The following is a 26,223-nucleotide window of genomic DNA, read 5'->3' on the forward strand; positions in this document are numbered from 1 at the left end:
GTTACTGCACAAGACAAGCTCACACCAACACAAACATGAGATCTGAGCCTGAAATAATAGCGGGTGAGACAATAAGCATATTGAAAGCATATGTATATTGGAAAATCGTCTGCTCTACAGCTGTGGCTTGCTCCAAACTGTCAGAAGATCTTGCATTTAAATCCAGATGCTTTTACATAGGCTTAATAAATTATAATGAATGAATGCCTTTAGTGTCTTTGTATATAAAAATACAAAGAAAGTTTCTGTGCAGCTCCTTGGAAAAAAAGAAACAAGAATCATATGCTGCCACATACACACTAAAACGGTGAAAAAAACACAACAATTAAGTCCTTAAATATTAAGGTTTATATAAAGAAGTGTAGCCGTATTGCACATGTACAAATAACAGTATTATTGCACTTCAGTTTACAATAATTTTGAGGTTGGGGGGGGGGGGGGGGGGGGGGGGGGTAGAAGGGCATTATTTATTTAAAGCAACAATGGCACATGTGTCCTTAACACCCTAACACCCTAAGATGATATGTGTTTGCAAGATTGCTTTTCTGCGAATCAACTTTTGTGGCTGTGCAACTTCTGCTTTGTTAGTCTAAAGGTCTGAGCTCTATATATACAAATTCTGCCTAGAATACAACTAAGAAATACATTTACATTTGCTGTATTTAGCAAACACTTTTATCCAGAGCGACTTACAATTATAACACAATACACAGTTTGAGCAATTGCTCAAGGGCCGTACAGTAGAAACGTGGTTGTGGTTGGGCTGGAACCAGCAACCTTAAGATCACTAGTACAGAACCTTAACCTCTGAGCTCTCAGATTTGCCCCCAGAGTTCCTACTAGAAAACCCAGATTGGTTCTCTCAGCCCTGAGTTAGACTTATGATGTCACAATCTAATTGCCCACACCATCAACAATAATGAAGTAGCGCTAATGTTAAATTCAATTTATGTTGGGTTTACTTCAAATTAGCATGGTAATATGGTAATTGATACAGTAAATAAGTGTTAAAATGTTATGTTAATTATGATTATTGAGTGTCATCAATTTTGTCGATTTTGACTCCCAGCAACCATATGGACAATGTTTCTCTGAACATCTTGTCCTTTCTTTCGGTCCTCAGGCTTCTTAATGGCTCTTCTTTGTTCCTCTAATTGTGTCCATCCGTCTTGTTGCTGGCCATTCTGTTCCTCACATACCTTTAACTCGGAGCATAATACTTCCACTTATCATATTCTTTCCAGAATAACAGAGCTATGTTATATTGGCTAAAAGTAAGAGGTTCGGTTTGATTGAATTAAGAATCATATATAACACACAGCCTTTAAATCTATTCGTGATGTATTGGTGTTCGTACAGACGGTGTCTATGTTTTCCAGCTTTGTAGCTTCAGTAAGTGGAGGTCGTAATGACATTAAATCTGATTTTCCACGCCAAAGTTCTGAGCTACGTGTAGTAAAGCCTAAGCTCCATCATGATAAACAGTTGCCTGTGTGTAACTAACCAAATATACAACAGGGGGCAGTGTGTTGTAAGTTCTGCAGCAAAAATGTTTCAAAATGTCTCATTCCCAAGACATAAACAAACTCCAGAACCAGTAGTTTAACATTGCCAAGATTTGGCACATGTGGAGCACATGTCGATGTGCATTCTTTTCGGGTATTCGGAGGCCAGTTTTTAGGATGAATGGATAATGGTAATCACTCACCGCTTCACGCTGGAAATAAATGAGGACAGCCGCAGCCACCTGAGTGAGAAGGATGAGGAGCAGGCAAGTGAAGTACTGTGGAACACAGAAAATTGGGTTAGCAATGAGATTTACCTACACAGAGATCTCTATATCTATCTATCTGTCTGTCTGTCTATCTGTCTGTGTATATAAAATATATCGTCTCATTTGTACATTTTTGATATGATCTCAATCAAGACCATTAAACGGATACACTGCTGAATTTAATTTTTAGGTACAATAAAATAGTGCGTTCTAGTGTTGCAGACACTATTGATTGTCTGATAGACAGGAAATCACCACATTGCCACAACAACAGCAACTCCTACTGTCTGGTTGAGGTGTCGACACGAATGGAGGAGAAATACAGAGACGGTAGTGTGATCCTTCATGGGTGCTGGGACTTTCTATTAGAATCAATTGCTGTCCGGCAGTGTCATAGGACGTGTGTGCCAACATGCAGCCCTCCCCATTTTTACATTTTCAACATTTTACAGTACTGTGACAGTATGCTGTCTAAGCAATTGAGGCCCCTACCTTGCTCAGGGGCCCAACAGTGGCAACCTGGCAGAGGTGGGACTTGAACCAGTGACCTTTCAATTACTAGTCCAGTACCTTAACCACTAGACTACAACTGCCCTAGTCAGCAAGAGTGTTGTGCAGCCAACAGAGTGCAACACAATGCAAAAAGAGGAAATAATTCTGACAGATAAATATGTAATAAGTTATATGACAGTGGATATGCATGCATGTAGTTTTACTCATACAGCCCTCAGGTTTTAGAATGGTATGGAAACCGTAATTAACATTTCTGTAATTTATTTATGTGTGTGTGTGTGGGTGTCTTACAAGTCCAAGTAGGCAGCGGATCTCGTAGATTGCTCCAAGACAGCCAAGGAAGCCCAACAGCATGGTGAAGGAACCCACACCAATTAAAATGTAGGCGCTCACCTTTAGCGTAGTAGACGAGTCCTCTACAAAGACAAACAGCAAACACATGAATGTGATTATTACTAAAATAGAACAAAACAAAATCTGAAACATTTACATGCAAGTATGATTATTCACATATTTTTCTACAACTCCAAATTAGAAAAAGTTGGGACAGTATAAAAAATGCAAATAAAATAAAAATGCAGTGTTCCTTACATTTACTTTGACTTTATAAATATTTCATGTTTTGTCTGCTCAACTTTATTTCATTTGTTAATATACCTCCATTCCTGCATTTCAGGCCTGTTGACATGCTGGGACGGGGGCAATTTAGGTATTAATTAGCTATTAATGAGGTAAAAAAAAACTAAATAATAATGCGATTCCAAACAGGTGATGTCAACAGGTGATTGTAATCATGGTTTGGTACAAAAGCAGCATCCAGGAAAGACTGAGTCTTTGATGAGCAAAGATGATCAGATGATCTCCAGTTTGTCAACAAATGTGTGAGAAAATTATTGAAATGTTTAAAAACAATGAACCTCAAAGAAAGATTAGAAGGGATTTGCATATTTCTTCCTCTACAGTGCATAATATCATTAAACAATTCAAGGAATTGAGAGGAATTTCAGTGCGTAAAGACCAAGGGCACAACCTTAAACTGAATCTTCGATCCCTCAGATGGCAGTGCATCAAGAACCGCCACTCAACAATACAAAGGCATGGCTGCGGAAGAAGAGGGTACGGGTACTGGACGGTCCTGCCTGCAGTCCTGACCGGTCCCCAACAGAGAATGTGTGGAGAATTTTGAAATGAAAAATGTGACGACCCCGTACTGTTGCACATCTTAAGACGTGTTTGCAGGGAGAATGAGACAAAATAAAAGCTGAAACACTAAATCACTTAGGATCCACGGTGCTAAAACGTCTTTTAAGTGTGGTGAAAAGGAATGGCAACATTACAAAGTGGTAAATGCTTTACTGTCCCAACTTTTTTTGGAATGTGTTGCAGGCCCGAAATGCAGGAATGGATGTTTATTAATAAATGAAATGAAGTTGAGCAGATAAAACATGAAATATCTCAGGTTCATTATTATCATTAGCTTGTATGACATCTCCAATCTATAGCCATAACCTTTGAGTAGTCCACCTTCAGTCAAATGGACAGCTTTTGACTAGACAGCCCCCAGTCAAAAACATTTGTTAGGTAAGGACCAGTGTTGGACGAAAAGCCTGACCAGAAAAACTGCTCTAAATTCTCTTAATGGTGTTTATTGGGGTTAAGGTTAGGGCATCAAACTGTGTACAGGGTCACAGTCATGCTGGTACATAGAAAAGTCATTTCTGAAATTGTTGTTGCATGTTGGAATCATGTACTTTGTTATATAATGCCGCTGGGGTGACTGGCAGCCTGTTGCAGCAGCTCCCACCTACGTTGTTTTTTTTGCTTTTTCTCTTTACTTTCAATATAGGAATACTAATTTCAATATACAACAATAAAGGAATCTTATCTTATATAACTGATTTTATGGTTTTGTCAGCAATGGGTGAATTAATATGCATTAAATATAAGAATCCGGTCATGCAATCTCTATTAACAAAGACTGGCTGTAAAATGGATATATACAGGAGAGGTCAGTGTGAAGTGGAATGTCAAGAAGCATCAACAGTTTAGCCGTGAGCCAATAGGCCACACAAGTTTACAGAACGGTATCATCAAGTACTAAGGCATGCAGTGCATAGAAATCATCTGTCTTAAGTTGTTCCAATCAATAATGAGTTCAGATTGTTTTCTGGAAGAATCATCAGCACAACTGTTTGTCAGAAGTCACGGATTGGGATTTCTTTTTCTATGCAACCAGACGTAAGCTTGGAATTACTTAGACTGTGTAAACCTTAGTGTCGACTTGCATGAAGTAAAGCAGCGTTACTTAATTGCTTGGTCCATTATGGATGGGTGACTGGCATGGCATGTAAGAAAGTAAATAAAACTAGAAAAAGTGCATTTCCTGTAAAAAATGCAGAATGATTACCCAGCTTAAACAGTTCCCAGGTGGTGATGATGGTGAAGCAAATAAACAAATTATGCTTTAGGACAAAGGCTGAACTATTTAACTTCAACTTGGTAGTTGATTATAAAGATTTAATTTCCAACAAGTGTGAGGTGTGTCCCATCTCTTAGAAAATAGCAAGGATGATCATCATTGTGGATGTTATGTGGTTCTACTTGTTTGCTATGGTCTTGCTATGTTATCCCAGGTGGCTGCCAGTGCCAGTGCTAAGTGGTTGCTTGTCAGAGAGTAAAGAGTTGCTAAGATGTTACTAGGTGGTTAATTGGGCGTTGCTAGGCAGTCGCCTTTTTAAAAATGTATGACAGTGAATGGGACACAAAGATAAAAACAGGTGTTGCGGGTCAACAAGTAAACACGCTAGCACACACTAAAATACGCTAGCACACACTAAAATACGCTAGCACACCAGAGCTGGGATTTCGAATACATCGCACTGAATCTCAGCTCTGCCATCCGGCTGGGCTGGGCGACTGCATGAACAACGATTGGCTGTTGTTCATTGGGTAGGACAAGCTGGATAGGGACTCCTCATAACTGAGCAAATTACGACCTCTGCTGGCTGGTTGATGGTGTCTGCACAGAGGCGAGGAATAATGCGATCAGGGTGTGGCTCTCCGTGCACAAAGATGAAGTCGGCTACTGCGCACGTGTCGGAGGGGGCATGTGACAGTCTCGTTATTCTCAATCGGGGCGGGGGTCAGCTCCAGTGGAGAGAAAGCATAACGCAATTGGGTATAAATTGGACGCACTAAAATCTGGGAGAAAAGGGAGAAAATGCATTTTATATATATATATATATATATATATATATATATATATATATATATATATATATATATATATATATATATATATATATATATATGCAAAACTTGCAGAAAAAAACCTGGATTACATATTGGTAATTGTTTCAAAAGGTATCCTACAATGAAAAATTATAAACTGGTAAATTGTCCGTAGCTTATTCGAATACAATACAAATTTTTATGAGCCTCAATCACCATACTGATGGCATTCATTTATCAAAATATTAGGGATGTAACGATACTCTACCCACGATGCGATGCAGTTCACGATACGATGTTTTCCTGATTTTTCAAAACTAAAATTGAAGACAAATTATGACAGTTTCCTTTAATTATTTCTCTTAAAAAAAGAAAATAAAATCCTGTATTTGTGCTTATCTTTTATTTATCTAAATAATAAATGCCCTTTTATTTCTGAGGTAGGTACAAACTATGCAAAACAATTTTGAATTAAGCCCAATTTGGCTGAAAATCCCCGAATTTGGCAACTAGGCGTATAGCGCCATTGACGTTCAAAAGGCGAGGTGAATAGAGCCAGCGCCCTCTGCTGTTTAAAGTGAATATCGATTCATTTTACATGTCAAATCGGACTTTTAAATCGGTTATTAACTGTACTGTGGTGAATTGTTACATCCCTACAAAATATAAGACCAAACAACTCCTTATGTAAACCATCAAAATTAGCCTGGACCAGACTACAAGAACTGGGTAAAAAGGTCATGGACCGGAAAGGGTTAAAACACTGGTATAAAGCACATAACCACTGGACTTCAAAGTGACAAAGCATGCCTCATCTGGGAGCAGCAGGATACCACTTGTTTAAAGGTCTAGCTCTGTGTTTCATGGGTTGGGCTAGGCTCCCTGGTTCCACTTAAGAGAAATCTTAATGCCACATCATACAATGGCATTCTTTTACAAAATGTCCTTCCAGCATCAGCCTGACAATGACAAAAATACTTTGCAGGGTTTTATCGGCCTGCGTACAGCTGTAACCTCAGGCCCCTCCAACACCTTTGGGATCAATTGAAATTCTCTACCTCACTAATGCTATTGTGTCTGAGAGGAAGTTAATACGTTCAGACTTGATCCAAAAATAAGTGGAAAACTAGTGGAAATCTCATTTTCGAAAAGAAGCATGGAGGTAGTTTGGACATGTAGTGTATAGGGTTTTTCTTTATTTAAACAGAAGGTAAAACATCTACAAAATTCATCACTGCTTGTTTTTCTTGACTAGTAAGAGAAGGCCCAGTAAAAACAAATGTGGAAAAGCAATCTGGGTTTGAAGTTGATCATATTACAGCTGCATTTTTATTGCAGCTAAATCATTTCATCTGTGGTGGAATAACAAGCAGCGGTAGTATTTAGCTTAGTTATGTAGAATAACCTGGATAAACACGGGTTTAAATCAGCAGGTTATGTCTTGTCATGGGTTATACCTTGGTTGCATACTAAATTACACTCTCTGTAAAAGTTAACTACTCTAAACCACTTCAAATCTTCATCTGTGGCTAAAAATCCAGTGCTTGCCTTGGATTTCCGATCTGGCAGGTCTTCTATGCAAAATCCATCGTTGCTATGAGGATCTGCAATGGCGCCAAAGTTCATAAGAAAGTCATACATCAGCACAGTCAGGAATTCATTATTCTAACGTAGGTCTACGTAAACTAGCGGGATGTCAGACTGAGGAGCTTCTGTTTCAATCATACAAGCCCCCCGACAACACGACAGTGGCTCCACAGCAGCAACAACATGATTGCAGGGCGACCTTCTGAACAATAGCACAGTACCCTTAAGAACTGTGTGAGATAGTATAACAATGGGTTTAGCAGTCACAATAGCATGACACCGACCTGATGTAATCACCAGTACCAGTCAAAGGTGCACCTACTATCTCATCACCATTACTACAGAACAACACCACAAAGGAGACGTAAACAGCTAAATCAATCTGATGGATTAAAGGAGGCTTATAAAACTCCTACAATGCTTTCTGTGATCAGCACATTCCAGTCGCTTAAAAGAATCAAGATAAAGTCCAGCCCTGTGATTGTGGTATCAACTACTACTACTGTATCAAAGACTAAAACATCAAAGTTTGTTTGTTTGTTTATTAGGATTTTAGCATCATGTTTTACACTTTGGTTACATTCATGACAAAAATGGTAGTCTTGGACAATTTAGTGTTTCCAATTCACCTCACTTGCATGTCTTTGGACTGTGGGAGGAAACCGGAGCACCCGGAGGAAACCCTGGCGGACACAGAAAGAACATGCAAACTCCACACAGAAAGGACTCAGACAGCCCCACCTGGGGATTGAACCCAGGTCCTTCTTGCTGTGAGGTGACAGTGCTTAAATCGGATGACACAGATGACCATAGAAAAAAATCTTGATACTGTAGCCTCTAAATCATTTGTCTTTTTTGTAGCTTTTTATCAGCGGAAGTTAGATTTTTATTTTAAATCTCCTGGTACTTTCTGGACTCCATAATGGGCAGAACTGAAAACTATTTGCCATAATGTTTAGTACGGTAGTATGCACTGGGACACAACCAGCGTCAATACTGCACTTCTTGGTACCTGTGCTAGCTTGTTTGGCACTTTTTACATTTTATTATAATTAAACCTGATTCAATAATGCCTCCTAGCTTTCCTCCTTGTTTCTACACTCACTGTCCATTTTATCAGCTCCACTTACCATATAGGAGCACTTTGCAGTCATGTTTCTCTGCATGCTTTGTTAGCCCCCTTTCATGCTGTTCTTCAATGGTCAGGACTCTCCCAGGACCACTACAGAGTAGGTATTATTTGGGTGGTGGATCATTCTCAGCACTGCAGTGACACTGACATGGTGGTGGTGTGTTAGTGTGTGTTGTGCTGGTATGAGTGGATAAGACACAGCAGCGCTGATTGAGTTTTTAAACACCTCACTGTCACTGCTGGACTGAGAATAGTTCATCAACCAAAAACATCCAGCCAACAGCGCCCCATGGGCAGCGTCCTGTGACCACTGATGAAGGTCTAGACAATGACCAACTCAAACAGCAGCAATAGATGAGCGATCGTCTTTGACTTTATATCTACAAGGCACAGATGGGGACTCGAGTCCGAGTCACACGTAAGTCGCACACACAGTGACTTCAGACTCGACTCGGACTCATTTTAAATGACTTGGACTCAACTCGTGACTCGCAAAAAATGCGTCGCTTCCTACTTAAAATGGTGGAATACCCTAGGTAGTGCACTTTACAGTAACAGATAATGTGAATGGAACGCACCTACAGAATTGGCGCTAATGATTTTAAGAACCGCTTTCTGAACCAATCAGACCTTCTGATTTTAACTGTTAGTAAGAAATGCTGTTATTTGCATGTATTTAGTTTGCAGCGTCACACAGATGATTGTCAATGAAATGCTTGATCGGCTTTCTAACGAGTTTGTGTTTCACTTCACAACCGGGAAAAGTTTGGAGGTTTTTAATTATAAGCACATTTACAAAATAACGGATTATATTCCTAATGGGACACACGATTATAAATTTAATAGCATCTGGAAGAACATAAGCTAAGGTAAGCAGTATTATGGATTTTTTGCTGTGTTTGGGATTTTGGTTGCTGTGCCATAATTTGCAATAAAAAGAAAACGTCAGTTTAAGCTAAAGTTTAAGTAAAACGGCTAAATACAGTCGCTAATCTGTTGTTTTTTATCAGAACTTACATATTATTTGTTTATTTCTATGCTACATTTCCAAAATATGTTTTGTGTATATTATATTGACTCGTGACTTGACTCGGACTCTAGCCTAAAGACTCGTGACTCGACTCGGACTCGTATTTTGTGACTTGTGAACATCTCTGCTACAAGGTGGATCAGTAATTGTAGAACTACAAAGTGCTTCTATATGGTAAGTGGAGCTGATAAAATGGACAGCATGTGTAGAAACCAGGAGATGGCTTTAATCTTATGGCTGATCGGTGTAAGTTTGTCAGTTCGGTTAATAGAAATAGGCAAAATTTAAATCTTGTAAACATGTTAAGCAATATACTGAACTAATTACTCTACATGGGTTCTTTTTAACTGTTCAAAATGACCAGGTTGAGGGACTTTTTCCACAGCGTTCGGTTTGCCACTATACAATTCCAACAATAAACACTATAAAATGAAAAGCCTTTTGAAAAGACGGTTAACAAAGCAATTTCCTTCCTCTAAGGCTTACCACTGAGCGCATTTGCAAGCAAAATCAAAGCCTTACAAAGAAGAGCCATTTGGAACATGAAAAAGAATCCTGCATTCATTTAAGACAGCTTCTTTAAAGAAGCGCTACCAAAGTCTGTGTTCATAAAATGAATGGTGTATTATACAGTACATAGCTCTGCACATTCACAGTGTCTTTATTAAAGAGCAGGCTCAGCCAGGCCACTGCAGACTAAATAATAATGATAAAAAAAACAAGTGTTCTTTAAGCTTGCTCTTTTGTGAACGAAAGAATGAGTGACTTCACAGCAATGGATCTCTGGGAGCACCAACAAACAGTCAGCAGCCATTACACGCTGTAAGAATGTGTCCATCTGGTAAAATATGCCAAATACGTAAGGAGGGGAAACATGAGCCGTGGACAGATGTGCCAAGAGGGTCTGGAATTATCCTTCACACTCAGCAATGTTCGTGACCTAAACACATATGGTTCCCAAAACATTCCTTGACACCATGGCTGAGTTCACTGAATTCTTAAGGAGCAAGCTGGAACTGAGTCGTGTCAAACTGATGAAATAAACAGATCTTTCTGGATTCCTTGAATTTAATGCATCTGCCATGTAACCTCGTGCCAACTACCTTAGCTTATGGCCCTGACTAGAATCTAAGAAGCTTCAGTGTGGCTTAGACCATGAGTAAAACTGAATAAAAGAATAAGACAGCTCTATTCGCACCAAAGTTGTTCTCAGAGATGAATAACGTGGCTGATCTAAGGCGCTCACGTGATGCATGCTAATAGGCAAGCAGCTAAATGAGCCGAGTGTGGTACAGCCACGGCACCTGCACCCTGCCTCAGACATGCTACGTCATTCACAGTTGACTTGGTGCATGAACCCACAGAACCTCCCCATCAGCTCTGCCTCTCTTTTGCTTCCACAGAACCCACAGACCGACTCGCCCAGAGCTCTACGGCGTTCGGAATGGAAAACATAGCCGCATGTGTGTGCATGTGTTTTTTATCTGGATGAATGAGAACGAGTGGGTGCAGTGAGTGCAGACGGTGGGAGGTAGTGATGAGAAATTCAGACAGCAGCTAAAGGAGTCTGATCAACAGCCTGCAGCAAATGGTGTTGCAAAAGAAACTAGACATGATACACATGGCCTTGTAAAAGGTTCGTCACTACGCTGAGAGGTTGTGTTTATGGTCAAGACAGGATATGGGCTAACAGCAGCTCCTGCTAATGAAACAGGAAAGTAGGAGGAACAGAATTACTTTTTTTTAACCCTTTGGTCCTTTAATGCATTCGTTCATTGCTGTTTTCCCGCCGCTTTTTCCTACTCAGCGTCGTGGCAGGTACGATTCATCAGACGAAAGGCAGGAAACACTCTGGACAGGTCGCCAGTCCATCACAGGGCAAACACACACACACATCTGTGACATTTCACATTACTTGCATGCCCCAGCTTGGCCCAGCTGCTGTTGTGAATGTCTGTACCATATCATTACTAGGTATCAGATTCTACTCTGACTCTGACTTCGAAAACAGATTGGAACCTCAATATCAACTACATGTACAGCCCCCTACCTGATAAAAGTCACCCTGCTTCTACACTAAATCCCTTGCTAGCCTGATGCTGCACATCAAAATGCTATGTAAAAACAAGCTCTTGCCTTGTAACAATGAAACCTCAGTCACCACTAGTATCAGTTTATTGGTTGAGGTTTTTTAAAAACAAAAAACAACTACTATTAAACGCCACTCAAACGTAATTCTCATCTCAGAACGTCTTAAAGAAGCTATCAAACCCAAGGGTGCACAAGTTCATAGAAAATACAACCAGGCAAAGCAATGGTCGTCACAAATTGAAACTAATGATTTCCACAGGATGGTTGTGCTTAATATAATGAATATTATTTAGCAGCACATCACCTCTTAGACCATAGTATTTTTATATATTGTACCATCTTCAAGATCTTGTGCCCATTGTACAAGGCTTTGCATTGACCTTTGGTACAATTTTTAATAAGACTGGGATGGAGGTGCTTTCATCTGGTGGGTAATTTATCTATTTATGCATTTTCTCCCAATTCAGCATAGTCAATTTGTCTTCCGCTGCTGGGGATCCCTGATTGCATTTGAGGAGGATATATTGCTCCTCACGCCTCCCCCGATCAATTATTTTCGCCTCTATCTGCTAATCAGGGTTCTTGCACAGCGTTTGAAGATCCCACTCACATAGTCCGTCATCTCGCCCTCTAGCAGACGCGGTGGCCAATCAGTGTCTGCTGCAGGCACTGCCAATTATGCCAACTAGATGTTTATTCTAATTTTTGTAGTTGTTTTATGGGGCATTGAACAACCATCCTGTAAAGTAACCATCTATCCTTGTCAGTGCACATCAACTTATAGTCACAATTGTTTTATGTTGATGCTGTTTATTATCCTGATGCTGTTTTTTTTTTTAAGTACAGATTTTATGACTGATAAGCTTGCAGTTTGGGCACCAATTATCTGGCTTTTAATAGTCTCATGTTGCTTTAAGTTTTCAGTATTAAGATGCTAATTGTCTCTTTCATAGATGCATATCAACTCAACATAAAACCCACTTTTGAAGTACATTAATTTCAAGCTAGTTTTATGTGGTATATACACTGTTAAGTGTTTATAGATGATGTTTATAGATGATGTTTTTATCACTGTATTTCAAGGTATTACTAATCTTAAAAATCCTAAGTTATAATAATAATAATAATATCCTTAAAACAGTGTATTTATGTTGTAAACTGCTGTATATCTGTTATATGTAGGTAGATTTTCTTTTTCTCAAGACAGGACATATGAACTATTTTATTGATGCTGAGCTTGTGCAGGCTATAAGATTCTTTACAAGCCTATACACGTTGAAATGTCACAGGCATCACACTAGAACGGTCCAAATATAATCAGCTGCTGTTATATCCACATGAATTATAGCTTTGGGAGAAGATGAGGCTTTTTTTTCATTATAGACTGACTTACGCAAGACTGTAATGAAACTCTGACTGTCCAGGAGCATCCAGAGTCCAAAGCCCATAATCAGGCCTCCAAAGATCTGCAGAGAAAAAGACACAATCGGCTGAGAATTCATGGCAAACCTGGAAAAATGGACATTATCATTTACAAGCTGTAACTTGTTCACCCCAGATTGCTTAAAAAAGACCTTTGTGTGCACTTTGTGTGCATGAATACTGAAATAACATTACATGTTAAAGGAAGCAGAATTGCCTCCTTGCATTTATGTTTGCCAGAGTGCACTAAGAAACGTATGTTAGCCTGTAGGTAGTTAAGTCGTGTGCTGGTCTCCAGGCTCTAAACATAGGCTTTGAGGAGCTCTCTTCCCTTCTACACATCTGGGACTGATTGGGCCATGGTTCTGCGTGGCAGCAGGGGGAGGAGGATGTTGAAGCGGATGTGGCCTGCGTTAAAGAACATCATAGCTTGCCCTAAACGCACCCCATTAATCTTTCCAGTCAAGGTCTGGTTCATAGTTCATCTCAGCAGTGGGGTTTACACTGGGGTGATGATCTAGAAACACAGTCATCCCTCAGTTCCTCATGTTCCAGCTATCCAAACGTCTGCTATTCTGTCTGAATCGGTTCAACTGAGTGAATTTAAGTGCACAACAAGCAACATTTTAAATGCTTGACACCCTAAGGGGTACATTTAGTGATCGGGATAAACCAGGAAAAAAGACAGGGACTTATTCCAGATCACTGGTGCCAGATATCCAATTCTCCTAGCAATGAAGACTGCAATTCGGCTGTACGCTGCTCTATCATTTCATTCTCAGTACAGTTTAACCCCGTACATCCCAGAGCTTTTCATAGTCTTGTGGCCCAGTTCCGATTTAAACATGTGTTCTAGGGATAATGTGCAGCCTCTGCAGAACTGTTTGGGGCTTCTGATCATGGTCTGTGATTTGGAGGGCGTAAGCCTGGTATAAGGGTTTTCATTTTCTCAGTGTGGGGGCAGATGGCCGAGTGGTTCTCTGAACCGTAATTAAAAATCTTTTAAGGAAAATTAAGTGATATATATATATATATATATATATATATATATATATATATATATATATATATATATATATATATATATATATAAAAGGCATAACATTATGACCACCTCCTTGTTTCTACACTCACTGTCCATTTTATCAGCTCCACTTACCATATAAAAGCAATTTATAGTTCTGCAGTTACTGACTATAGTCCATCTGTTTCTCTACATACTTTTTTAGCCTGCTTTCACCCTGTTCTTCAATGGTCAGGCCCCCCCACAGGGCCACTACAGAGCAGGTATTATTTGGGTGGTGGATCATTCAGAGCACTGATATGGTGGTGGTGTGTTAGTGTGTGTTGTGCTGGTATGACTGGATAAGACACAGCAGTGCTGATGGAGTTTTTAAACACCTCACTGTCACTGTTGGACTGAGAATATTCCACCAACCAAAAATATCCAGCCAACAGCGCCCTGTCGGCAGCGTCCTGTGACCACTGATGAGGGTCTAAATGATGACTCTCGAACAGCAGCAATAGATGAGCAATCGTCTCTGACTTTACGTCTACAAGGTGGACCAACTAGGTAGGAGTGTCTAATAGAGTGGACAGTGAGTGGACACGGTATTTAAAAACTCCAGCAGCGCTGCTGTATCTGATCCACTCATGCCAGCACAACACACACTAACACACCACCACCATGTAATTGTCACTGCAGTGCTGAGAATGATCCACCACCTCAATAAAACCTGCTCTGTGGTGGTCATGTGGGGGTCCTGACCATTGAAGAACAGGGTGAAAGGGGGCTAAAAAGGTATGTAGAGAAATAGATGGACTACAGTCAGTAATTGTAGAACTTCAAAGCACTCCTATATGGTAAGTGGAGCTGATAAAATGGACAGTGAGTGTAGAAACAAGGAGGTGGTTTTAATGTTATGGATGATCAGTGTGTATATATATATATATATATATATGTATGTTCTGGTTTAAATGGATCAGGCGCAGCAGTGTTGGGATTAATAAAAAAAACCTGTGTCAACACTGGGAGGGGAATATAGAATAACTATTACATATCAATAGATTAAAATGTATTTTATCGAGCACATATCCAGCATGTAACATACAGGTTATAAGCAATTCATACATGTATTTTACACAAACATGCGAGGATAAGGGTTCTGGGACAAAACAGTAGTCTGCCAAACATTTTAAGCCATGTACATACTTTTGAATTCCAAGGGTCATGAGAAAACACAAAAATGTCTTCACTCGATTATCAAAAACCATTAATAAATATTTTGTAAGTCTGACTTTGTGTTTATCTAAAAGTATTTGATAAACTAAAAGCAAAATAGAAGAAAACTTACAAAGAAGAGGATGTTGAAGAGAAACAGAAAGTATTTGGTGGCTGTAATGCAACCTTTCCCCATGTTGACTCTAGAATGAAAGAAAAAAACAGATATTATTTTAACACATTAACATATTGTGCATAGAACTTTAAATTAAATACCAGATTAAATCCGTCTTTCCTGATTTTATGTTGGAAATAGGGTTGCCAGGTGTTCAGGCAATGTTACAGTGGGGTTGGTATGAAGAAAAGTAACTAAAACATCCATCAGATTTCCACAGCTTTTTTTCTTAGGGTCTTTTGAGATATATACACTGATTAGCCATAGCATTAAAATCACCTCCTTGTTTCTAAACTCACTGTCCATTTTATCAGCTCCACTTACCATATAGAAGCACTTTGTAGATCTACAATTACTGACTGTAGTCCATATGTTTCTCTACATACTTTTTTAGCCTGCTTTCATCCTGTTCTTCAATGGTCAGGACCACCACAGAGCAGGTATTATTTAGGTGGTGGATCATTCTCAGCCCTGCAGTGACACTGACATGGTGGTGGTGTGTTAGTGTGTGTTGTGCTGATATGAGTGGATCAGACACAGCAGCGCTGCTGGAGTTTTTAAATACCGTGTCCACTCACTGTCCACTCTATTAGACACTCCTACCTAGTTGGTCCACCTTGTAGATGTAAAGTCAGAGACGATCACTCATCTATTGCTGCTGTTTGAGTTGGTCATCTTCTAGACCTTCATCAGTGGTCATAGGACGCTGCCCACGGGGCGCTGTTGGCTAGATATATTTGGTTGGTGGACTATTCTCAGTCCAGCAGTGACAGTGAGGTGTTTAAAAACTCACTACTTAGCACAACACACACTTACACACCACCACCATGTCAGTGTCACTGCAGTGCTGAGAATCATCCACCACCTAAATAATACCTGCTATGTGGTGGTCCTGGGAGAGTCCTGACCATTAAAGAACAGCATAAAAAGGGGGCTAACAAAGCATTCTTTATGGTGCTTCGATATGGTAAGTGGAGCTGATAAAATGAACAGTGACGAGGTGGTTTTAATGTTATGGCTGATCTGTGTATGTTTAATCACAGTTCAATCCCATCAGTATCAAAATGAAAGTTTTGTTACCATTAAATTTCATTTTTCTTTCTTTCTTTTTTGTTTTACTTGCTGTGGTTTGATGATAGCGAATTCCCCCCCTCCCCAACGCACCATGTCAAGCTGTGTTTTACTGGAATTAAAGGGTAGGTCTGTTAAATTAGAGGAGTGATTTGAGCTAAGTAACAACTAGCTTTTCATAAACATAAATCTCCAGTAACACACACCCAGACATCATTTAACCCCTCTGTACATTCTCCACCGAACACAACTGCAGAGCACAGTTCAGTTCATGACAGTCAAATGTAGTCAGTCAGATAAATGTTATATGATTAAAAAGAAGCAATAAAAAAGGGTTTCATACTATCTCCAGGTCTCTGATGTATTAGACTGTAGCCATGTACTACCCCACATTATGCTTGTGCTAAAAGGGTTATTGTCATTATTCAGACCCACTCATGCAAGTTAGAAAAAGCACTGTATGGCACTTTAGCAGGCCTACTGTCCGACAGATAGAAAGTATTAATTGTCAACTGAAAACCACTGCCGACTTACACAAGACACGACTGTGTTTACTAGTGGAAGGACACAGCTATTCTATTGATGGCTACTTACAAAACAAGCATTCAGCTTCTAGAGCTGCACGCTGATGGCTAAAGTGATAAACCCACTTTGTCACTCAATATTAAAACCACAGTTGTTCTTTTCAATTATACAAGTCATTTGGGACCGAAAGAGTTTTACTGCACTTTATCAGTTGATTACTGTTAATTAGGGATGTAACTACCCATGATGCGATGCGATTCACGATACTGAGTTCACAATACGTAAAAAATACTGTATTGAATGTCCTTTTATTTCTGAGGTAGGTACAAACTATGCAAAACAATGCTGCACATTTCCCTTTTTGTGTTAAAAAAAACTGAAATGAAATAAATCCCACATTAAATAAATAAATGAATAATACAAATAAAGAAAGTATCCTCACATAAATAAATTTGGCCGGAAAATTCAGAACTTGGCAACCCTGTAGTGACGTCAACCAGGCCAGGTGAATAGCGCCAGTGCCCTCTGCTGTTTAAAGTGAATATCGATTCATTATACAAAGCGTACACTGCAAGCAATTATGGATTACAGGCCTTGCTCAGCTGCCCAACAGCGGTAACTTGGTGGTGGTGGTGGTGGTGGTGGGGCTTTAACCACTATTTTAGCACCGTAACCACTAAGCTACAACTGCCCATTAAAATCAAAATAAAAACATGACTACTTCTTAAATGATGTGTACATTTAAGATGGTCTGAACCCCATTTAGGGCGGCACAGCGGCTCCAGGGTGTTACTGTGTGCCTTGCGCCCATTGAAAAGCTTGTTTCACTTCTTTACTCTAGTATACATAGACAACAGGGTAAAAACGAACCTCTACTAAAACCTGTTAGAAAACAACATAGTTAAGTGTTTTGTTTTTCTAAAAAGGTTAGTTTTCACTTAAGTACTTAGTAATGAGATGACGAGTAATGAGTAATAAAAGACAGCTCCATCACTAGGGTGCTAGTACAGAAAAGAGTATTGATGCCTGTCTTCCTTGAGTCTTGTGGGATGGGTTTAAAGGAGCCAGACTTCTGACTCTAAGAATACAAATTACATTTCGCTGAATGCTAAAGGTAGGTCAGGTGGGTCAGTGAGACTGTACATGAGTAGATTAAAAACAGGTAACAGTTGCTGAGGGCTGATCGTAAATTGTAGTAGCCAAAAGGGTGTTGCAGAAGTCCATCATCGAGATGACAAGGGACCGTTCAATAATCTGACTGGCTTCCATAGAGAGAAATAGCATCATAACCATCCTCATGTTGTAGAGAAACTGGCATGATCAAGTTAGCAAACTGTAAACTGCACATAAGGAGTCAGACATCCTGTTTCAAAACTGGGGGTAATAATCTGACGTATGCCCGTTTGTGGCCATAACAACCTCTACTGTTCTAAGAAGGCTTTCCACAAGATTTCAGACAGCCCCATTTGGGGTGCCCAGCAGATACAATTGGCCATAAGTGAGTGGGGGAAGGTTAAATAGGGTTTCCTCAGTAGAGGTGATGCCTACACAAAATAAGACCTCTATTGTCTGGTTGAGTCTCCGGCACAAGTAGTGGGGTACAGCTTTCTGAGAGAATCCACTGCTGGCTGGTGTAAAGAAGCAGCTGTCAACTTGACACAAGTCTGCTTCCCCCAGCCTAGGTGTACTGGAAGCAGTATAAAATAGCAGTATGGTATTGGAAATGACTCGATTAGGAGGAAAAGGGGAAGCGCACCAAACAATAACAGGGGGTAAGATAGAGTCCAGGTTCCCAGTAATGATGTTGAAGTGTGTTCACTATTATGTACCATCATGAATGGCAGCATCACCTTAAAATTGTACACCTTTATACTGCCATTCTATCCTGTAGAAAGAATCCAAATCCAGCAAATTAGTTCGGAAGCTGTGGTCATGTCCACATTAAAATGTTTCTACTGGTTAGTTCAATCAGATTGGCAATGCCGACAGTACCCCAATGCCCACAACACAACAATACAAGCATAATCACAAGTTCATAGTCCCACAAAGCAACAAACTGGATGAGCACAGATACACCACTACACAGCTGTAAAGCAACTTGGCAAAAAAAATACCCAATACACTGCATACACTCATAATGTCCACCACATATGCACTGGATCTGGAAGATAATAACCTGCTGGATGATTATAGGCCTGTCTTCACTGAAACCCAGACTTCTTTTGCAACCAGAGTGCAAAGTTAAACAAAAAGTTCTCAGCAAACAAGCCCCTATAAATTCCAAGCTTAAGTAAACAAAGGTTGAATTTTATATCAGCTATTTTATTTCTGTCTGTGTAGCTGCACCATTAAAGAACCTCACATCTGGGGCTTTGGACGGCAAATCGGAAGGTTGTGTGTTTAAATCCTGGCTCTGCAATGCGGCCACTGTTAGGTGCTTCAGAAAGACCCTTAAACATCTCAGGTCCAGCGGCCTTGTACAATGGCTGACCCTCCGCTATGACCCCAGCTTCCAAACATACTGGGATATGCAGAAAATGAATTTCATCATGTCACATATTTGACATATCACATATACAGTGTATCACAAAAGTGAGTACACCCCTCACATTTCTGCAGATATTTAAGTATATCTTTTCATGGGACAACACTGACAAAATGACACTTTGACACAATGAAAAGTAGTCTGTGTGCAGCTTATATAACAGTGTAAATTTATTCTTCCCTCAAAATAACTCAATATACAGCCATTAATGTCTAAACCACCGGCAACAAAAGTGAGTACACCCCTTAGTGAAAGTTCCTGAAGTGTCAATATTTTGTGTGGCCACCATTATTTCCCAGAACTGCCTTAACTCTCCTGGGCATGGAGTTTACCAGAGCTTCACAGGTTGCCACTGGAATGCTTTTCCACTCCTCCATGATGACATCACGGAGCTGGCGGATATTCGAGACTTTGCACTCCTCCACCTTCCGCTTGAGGATGCCCCAAAGATGTTCTATTGGGTTTAGGTCTGGAGACATGCTTGGCCAGTCCATCACCTTTACCCTCAGCCTCTTCAATAAAGCAGTGGTCGTCTTAGAGGTGTGTTTGGGGTCATTATTATGCTGGAACACTGCCCTGCGACCCAGTTTCCGGAGGGAGGGGATCATGCTCTGCTTCCGTATTTCACAGTACATATTGGAGTTCATGTGTCCCTCAATGAAATGTAACTCCCCAACACCTGCTGCACTCATGCAGCCCCAGACCATGGCATTCCCACCACCATGCTTGACTGTAGGCATGACACACTTATCTTTGTAATCCTCACCTGATTGCCGCCACACATGCTTAAGACCATCTGAACCAAACAAATTAATCTTGGTCTCATCAGACCATAGGACATGGTTCCAGTAATCCATGTCCTTTGTTGACATGTCTTCAGCAAACTGTTTGCGGGCTTTCTTGTGTAGAGACTTCAGAAGAGGCTTCCTTCTGGGGTGACAGCCATGCAGACCAATTTGATGTAGTGTGCGGCGTATGGTCTGAGCACTGACAGGCTGACCCCCCACCTTTTCAATCTCTGCAGCAATGCTGACAGCACTCCTGCGCCTATCTTTCAAAGACAGCAGTTGGATGTGACGCTGAGCACGTGCACTCAGCTTCTTTGGACGACCAACGCGAGGTCTCTTCTGAGTGGACCCTGCTCTTTTAAAACGCTGGATGATCTTGGCCACTGTGCTGCAGCTCAGTTTCAGGCTGTTGGCAATCTTCTTGTAGCCTTGGCCATCTTCATGTAGCGCAGCAATTCGTCTTTTAAGATCCTCAGAGAGTTCTTTGCCATGAGGTGCCATGTTGGAACTTTCAGTGACCAGTATGAGAGAGTGTGAGAGCTGTACTACTAAATTGAACACACCTGCTCCCTATGCACACCTGAGACCTAGTAACACTAACAAGTCGCATGACATTTTGGAGGGAAAATGAAAAGCAGTGCTCAATTTGGACATTTAGGGGTGTAGTCTCTTAGGGGTGTACTCACTTTTGTTGCCGGTGGTTTAGACATTAATGGCTGTATATTGAGTTATTTTGAGGGAAGAATAAATTTACACTGTTATATAAGCTGCACACAGACTACTTTTCATTGTGTCAAAGTGTCATTTTGTCAGTGTTGTCCCATGAAAAGATATACTTAAATATCTGCAGAAATGTGAGGGGTGTACTCACTTTTGTGATACACTGTATATATATATGATCTGTAGTCGAAATCCCAGCTCTGGTGTGCTAGCGTGTTTTACCGATGTGCCAATCAATAAAAAGTCATTGTCCTCGCTAATTGCCTTTGTAATTGCATATTTGTCTATGACTATGTCATGGCAGTTGTAGATCATTGGTTACTGTACTAGACTAGACTTCTAGATTACATTCTTTATTATATTACACAGCATGACATAGTAAACATGGCAGGATTGTCAAGGAGTGGCAAAATCAACATAAAGACAGTGAGCAGAACCAGTTTAGCTTGCACAAGGTAGACTCAGTCAGTAATGGCTGGTTCATTAAAAGCGCTAACTAAATATGCTTTACACAAAATATCCACATTACTACACACAGATTCAAATGTGCCGAGTTTATATTTACATTTTCGGCATTTAGCAGAACCTGGCAGTGGTGGGGCTTCAACCAGCGTCCTTTCGATTCGTAGTCCAGTACCTTAACCACTAGGCTACAACTGCCCTAGTTTAATATGCAGTTAGACTCTATAGTGATGCCAGACAGCTTTGGTGTTGGGTGGGTAAGCGTGGGTTTATCCCATCTTCTCCCAATTTAGCGTAGTCAATTTGTCTTCCGCTGCTGGGGGATCCCTGATTGCAGTCGGGGCGGGTATATTGCTGTTCATGCCTCCTCCGACCCTGGCGCAGCCCGTAGCGGAACCCTTTTTCACCCATGCCTTCTGCACAGGCGCCTCTCTATCTGCTAATCAGGGTCCTTACACAAGGTTTGAAGACCCCACCCACATAGCCCGGTCATCCCGCCCTAGCAGAGACGTGTCTGCCCGCTAGATGGCGCCGAATATGCCGCTGAGCCACCTTCCGCCGGTAAGCGTGGGTTTTAAAAAGCACTCTGTACAGACTGTAAATGCGCTCCTGATAGGAATCAAGTGTAAGAGGTTGGAAATAAATTTAAATGACATTTTAATTCGACAAGATTAATAAAACAATCACATTTTCTCGGTTGTTCGCTAACCAGTTAATTACTGACATTCCTAGTCACAATTCTAAATCGCTTTGAGTAAAAAAACACAGTATGCAGTAAAAAAGACTGCATTGTCTCAAACAGACCTTGTTTACTTGTGTACAATCTGACAAACCACATATTGTCACCTAGCCATTCAGTATGTCATGTTCACAGGGCACTGTGTCAGGCAAAAACACTCAGCCATTCCGTGTCATAATTACTGAAGCTGAGCCAGTAATCTCAGAAACATCAAGGTCAAAAATGATGTGATGGGAAGTATCGGGAAGTACCCGGACTTTGGGCTGTAATTCTGGGAAGAAAAATCAGTCAGGAAAAAGTCATTGTATTTCATGAGCAAAAAGGAAACTGAAACAGTTCAAACAATCAACACAGTGAGATTTAGGGAGATTCTGGATGACAAGGTTCAAAATTCACGAGATTTGATGTATACTGAGATCATTCATGTCTTTTCCATCAGTGAATATGAAATGTATTTACAAATGAATCTACTGGAAATGAATAGGCATTATCTCTGTTGCTGTCCCTGGATATCAGAAGTAACATTTCTATTTGTTCGATGATATAATACAATAAATAGCATGAACTTATGAATCTAAGGTTGTAGCCACTAAGCTTTATGCTTTTATAAGCTTTTTTATTAAATTTTTTTCCCTTTTTCTCCCACTTTAGCGCATCCAATTTCTGCCCGTCAATCGTCCTCTCACTAATGCTGGTCCCTGCTCCTGATTGGAGAGGACGAGGCTGCTCCACGCGCCCTCCGACACGTGCACAGCAATCGAACATCTTATCACCTACACTTGACAGGTGCAGTGCAGAGAGAGCCACACCGTCTACCGCACTCCTTTCCCATCTCCGTGCAGGCGCCACCAACCAGCCAGCAGAGCTCGTAATCGCACTAGTCTGAGAGAGAGTCTCCATCCGGCTTAACCCCGCCCCTATCTGAACAACAGGCCAATCATTGTTCATGTGGACGCTCAGCCTCAGCCGGCAAGGCAGAACCGAGAATCGATACGATGTATTCGAGATCTCAGCTCTGGTGAACAGCGGGTGTTTTTACCGCTGCGCCAACTGAGCGGCATTTATTTTTATTAATTAGTATTTTAACGTCATGTTTTACACACTTTGGTTACATTCATGACAGGACAAGTAGTTACTCGTTCCACAAGATTCATCAGTTCACATGTCCAATGTCAAACACAGCCATGGACAATTTAGTATCTCCACTTTACCCACCGAGCCATCGCGCCACCCCATGTACAAGCTTTTAATGAGCATTGAGCATCCAACCCAGAATCAGTGGGAAAAAACCTTTATTAAGATATACACGTACAGTCCAATAACATCCATTTCTTTGCACATCCCAGCCTGTTTTCAAAATACGGGTTCTGGCTGACGTGCCCAACAGTAGCTGCTAGGTGGGGCAGAGATTCAAACCAATTAATAGACCAAAGCCCTAACCACTGAGCTACCGAAATGTTCTAGTGCAATGAAATGTTCTTTTAGTGACATTCGTTTTAATATAGAGAGTAAGAAAAGTGAGAAGTGAATGTTGTTAAAGGTTCAACTGTTTATACAACAGGGGCTAAAATGCTTTTTTGCATTGTAATGAATTATATAATCAGAATAACAGTTTAAGTGAAACGTTAAATCATTAAAAATAACACAATTTAGAATTTCTTAGTATTTGCCTTAGTATCTTGATTTGTATTGTGTAGCATGTCTGACACAGAGACATAAAATACAGAACAAAAATACAGATATATGTGTGTACTAGAGATGGGACGATCTATTTTTAATCAAAATATGCTATCGGCGATTGGCGATATTTCCTAAAAGTAGCCGATCCGATCGTGTGATATATAAAGACCATGTTAAGTTAACAGCTCAGTGGATTGATCCAGACTTTGAGCTACGAAGCACCAACCATCACATCACCATTCATCAACAATCGTACAGAAACCATCGTGAAAGCTCTTACGATGTAATTTTGCTGATTGTAATATTTACTTTAAAAAGATAATTCAACCCGGTCACATCTGAGTCGATTCTATCAGCACGTTATATAAACTCCTGGTTCACTTTGGTAAATCGTAAGCGGTTCTTACTTGTGATGTAGATGAGAACAGAAAACGTTACAGAGCCAATCCGAGGCAAAAGTTTATTCATTACCAAATTCGTTAGTTCAGGATCATCTGCTGAACTTTTAGAAAACTTTTAGCTCCTTAGACGGAACGAGTCTGACTCGGTTACAGATCTGTGGTAATAGCAGTTTAATTAAGCTTTTTAATTAACCTTTTTAATGTAAGAGAGTCACACAGAATGTTCTGTAGTAGCTGGTGTTTATTTAAAACCACGACATTTAATTAATAACAGTAAACACGGAGAGATAACTGAGAAGAAAAACTTACGCTTCACATAAAAACGAATCAACTCATGAATCAATGAATCACTTATAGCGATACTGTGAACAAAGCGTATCTTCTAAAGGCACAAAAACACACACACACACGCGCGCGCACTGCTCCGGTTTATCTTTACTGTGAGGTTCTTTTTAAGTTTATTTACTGCTAATCCCCCCCCCGATCGGAATCGGCTAACAGCCGATGTCCCTGAAAGGAGATCGGAGATCGGAATCGGTGCCAAAAACCCCGATCGGTCCATCTCTAGTGTGTACTTATACTAATGATGGTTAAGTCTTCAACTGTTTATAGCAGAAACAATGAAACAGAAAGCAGAACTTATATTGCGGGCTTTCCACAAAAGCAAAAATAAATTAATGTAATGTATTTTTTTTCTTTAATTAAAAATGTGTATTGAAAGTATTGCCAAACTGCCCTGGTGGAAGCAGAATAATGCACCCTAGTTATACAGCAGTGGTGGTGTTGCTGCATCACATTAGATTAGATTAGATTCAACTTTATTGTCATTGTGCAGAGTACAAGGACACATCCAATGAAATGCCATAGCATCTAACCAGAAGTGCAAGATAGAGATTATTTACACATAATACAGTTATGACCAGATAAATAAACTGAGGAGACACAAGTTGAAGATTATAAAACAGGTAATGTTGATTGTACAGTGTATAGACTGGTATATAATTACAGTGATACAGGTAAATAAAAAAGGCTAAATGAATATGTAATGAATGAGAATAAATTAAGTATAGAGTATAGAGTAAATAAGTATAGCAGATATATACAACATACACTGATCAGCCATAACATTAAAATCACCTCCTTGTTTCTACACTTACTGTCCATTTTATCAGCTCCACTTATCATGTAGAAACACTTTGTAGACTATAGTCCATCTGTTTCTCTACACACTTTTTTAGCCTGCTTTCACTCTGTTCTTCAATAGTCAGGACCGCCACAGGACCACCACAGAGCAGGTATTATTTAGGTGGTGGACCATTCAGAGCACTGCAGTGACAATGACATGGTGGTGGTGTGTTAGTGTGTGTTGTGCCGGTATAAGTGGATCAGACACAGCAGCGCTGCTGGAGTTTTTAAATACCGTGTCCACTCACTGTCCACTCTATTAGACACTCCTACCTAGTTGGTCCACCTTGTAGATGTAAAGTCAGAGACGATCGCTCATCTATCGCTGCTGTTTGAGTTGTTCATCTTCCAGACCATCATTAGTGGTCACAAGACGCTGACCAAGGGTCAAGATCCACTCATACCAGCACAACACACACTAACACACCACCACCATGTCAGTGTCACTGCAGTGCTGAGAGTGATCCACCACCTAAATAATACCTGCTCTGTAGTGGTCCTGTTGGGGCCATGACCATTGAATAACAGCATGAAATAGGGCTACAAAGCATGCAGAGAAACAGATGGACTACAGTCAGTAATTGTAGAACTACAAAGTGCTTCTATATGATAAGTGGAGCTGATAAAATGGACAGTGAGTGTAGAAACAAGGAGGTGGTTTTAATGTTATGGCTGATCAGTGTAAATTGAAAGTAAAAGCAGGACTACATTGTTTTGTATTTCTGTAATAGCACACATGACTTGTAATGTCAGCCAAAATATATTTCAGCACTTCATTAAGTAGGGGCAAGAAAGCTGATACTTGGTTAGGGATCTGTATCTAGAGGCTATAACAAAAGTGAAAGCAAGATTAACTTGTATTTTGGACTTTGGACTTTCCACAAGGTTACAATTATTAATGACATTTAACAGCTGTACACCAGTAAAGGTA

At 40.3% G+C, this 26,223-nt stretch overlaps 1 protein-coding gene across 2 annotated transcripts in view; it reads right to left on the minus strand.

Moving 5' to 3' along the window:
* cd82a (CD82 molecule a) overlaps positions 1-26,223 on the minus strand; it is a 41,061-nt gene that overhangs the window by 7,122 nt on the left and 7,716 nt on the right. For both annotated transcript variants that reach the window (XM_063012590.1, XM_063012591.1), the window contains 4 exons: positions 15,135-15,204; positions 12,752-12,824; positions 2,579-2,703; positions 1,709-1,783 (listed from right to left, as the gene is read on the minus strand). In XM_063012590.1, the coding sequence (XP_062868660.1) occupies positions 1,709-1,783; positions 2,579-2,703; positions 12,752-12,824; positions 15,135-15,197 (336 nt within the window). In that variant the 5' untranslated portion in view covers positions 15,198-15,204. The remainder of the gene's footprint in view (positions 1-1,708; positions 1,784-2,578; positions 2,704-12,751; positions 12,825-15,134; positions 15,205-26,223) is intronic.

Source organism: Trichomycterus rosablanca, chromosome 17 (genome assembly GCF_030014385.1).
Source record: "Trichomycterus rosablanca isolate fTriRos1 chromosome 17, fTriRos1.hap1, whole genome shotgun sequence".
In the NCBI taxonomy this organism is placed as follows: Eukaryota; Metazoa; Chordata; class Actinopteri; order Siluriformes; family Trichomycteridae; genus Trichomycterus; species Trichomycterus rosablanca.